General features: G+C 34.9%; 1 protein-coding gene across 1 annotated transcript in view; it reads right to left on the reverse strand.

Moving 5' to 3' along the window:
* LOC106900668 (zinc finger protein RFP-like) overlaps window positions 1-1,880 on the reverse strand; it is a 9,415-nt gene that overhangs the window by 5,621 nt on the left and 1,914 nt on the right. The window contains exon 2 of the mRNA XM_014962816.1: window positions 20-112. Within this exon, the coding sequence (XP_014818302.1) occupies window positions 20-112 (93 nt within the window). The remainder of the gene's footprint in view (window positions 1-19; window positions 113-1,880) is intronic.

Consider the following 1,880-nt stretch of genomic DNA (forward strand, 5'->3'; position numbering starts at 1 on the left):
CCCCCCCCATTTCTCCTACCAGGGAGGAGCTCTTCCTCGCTCCGTTTTTTCTGCTTTCCAGGAATTTTTGTCGCTCCTCCTTCAAAGCCTGCAGGTGAGCCTGGATTTCTTCCTGCGGGGGAAAAGCAAAAAAAAAAATAAAAAAACCAAAAAAATAAACCAAAAAAAAAAAAAAAAAGAAGATAAATTCTTGGGGGAGCTGAGAAAAAAAAAAAAAAATTTTTGGGGGGGGGGGAAAAAAAAAAAAAAAAAGAAGATAAATTCTTGGGGGAGCTGAGAAAAAAAAAAAAAAATTTTTGGGGGGGGGGGAAAAAAAAAAAAAAAAAGAAGATAAATTCTTGGGGGAGCTGAGAAAAAAAAAAAAAAATTTTTGGGGGGGGGGGAAAAAAAAAAAAAAAAAGAAGATAAATTCTTGGGGGAGCTGAGAAAAAAAAAAAAAAATTTTTGGGGGGGGGGGAAAAAAAAAAAAAAAAAGAAGATAAATTCTTGGGGGAGCTGAGAAAAAAAAAAAAAAATTTTTGGGGGGGGGGGAAAAAAAAAAAAAAAAAGAAAATAAATTCTTGGAGGAGCTGAGAAAAGGGGAAAACAAAAAGAGAAATTATTGGAGGAGCTGAAATAAAGGAAATCAAAAAGAGAAATTCTTGGAGGAGCTGAGAAAAAAAGGAAAACAAAAAGAGAAAGTCTTGGAGGAGCTGAGAAAAAAAAATTGAAATGAGAAATTCTTGGAGGAACTGGAAAAAAAAAAAGAAGTTCTTGGAGGAGCTGAGAAAAAAGGAAAAGAAAAACAGAAAGTCTTGGAGGAGCTGAGAAAAAAGGAAAAGAAAAAGAGAAATTCTTGGAGGAGCTGAGAAAAAAGGAAAACAAAAAGATAAATTCTTGGAGGAGCTGAGAAAAAAGGAAAAGAAAAAGAGAAAGTCTTGGAGGAGCTGAGAAAAAGAAATTTAAAAAGAAATGAGAAATTCTTGGAGGAACTGGAAAAAAAAAGAGAAATTCTTGGAGGAGCTGAGAAAAAAAGGAAAACAAAAAAAGAAATTCTTGGAGGAGCTGAGAAAAAAGGAAAAGAAAAACAGAAATTCTTGGAGGAGCTGAGAAAAAAAGGAAAAGAAAAAGAGAAATTCTTGGAGGAGCTGAGAAAAAAAGGAAAAGAAAAAGAGAAATTCTTGGTGGAGCTGAGAAAAGGGGAAAACAAAAAGAGAAATTCTTGGAGGAGCTGAGAAAAAGGGAAACAAGAAGATAAATTCTTGGAGGAGCTGAGAAAAAAAGGAAAAGAAAAAAGAAATTATTGGAGGAGCTGAGAAAAACGGAAAACAAAAAAAGAAAGTCTTGGAGGAGCTGAGAAAAAGAAATTTAAAAAAATGATAAATTCTTGGAGGAGCTGAGAAAAAAAGAAAAGAAAAAGAGAAAGTCTTGGAGGAGTTGAGAAAAAGAAATTTTAAAAAATGATAAATTCATGGAGGAGCTGAGAAAAAAAACGAAACAAAAAGATAAATTCTTGGAGGAGCTGAGAAAAAAGGAAAAGAAAAAGAAAATTCTTGGAGGAGCTGAGAAAAAAAGGAAAACAAAAAGAGAAAGTCTTGGAGGAGCTGAGAAAAAGAAATTTAAAAAAATGATAAATTCTTGGAGGAGCCGTGACCTGAGAGGGTGGGGGAAAATGCTGCGAAAAAAGCTAAAACCACCCCCCCATAATCACTAACCCCACATCCAGGGAAATTCCCCCCCAAAATTGGTGTCTCTGGGATAAATATCTCTGTATTTAACACCCCCTTGTAGATTTATTTATTCTGGGGGGTTTTTTGGTGGTTTTTTTCCCCAAAACCACAGAGTTTCCTCCCCTCCTCCCCTTCAACACGGCTCTGCCACTTTCTCAATATTTTTTTTTT

Source organism: Calidris pugnax, unplaced genomic scaffold, assembly GCF_001431845.1.
Source record: "Calidris pugnax isolate Ruff unplaced genomic scaffold, ASM143184v1 scaffold1204, whole genome shotgun sequence".
Taxonomy (NCBI): Eukaryota; Metazoa; Chordata; class Aves; order Charadriiformes; family Scolopacidae; genus Calidris; species Calidris pugnax.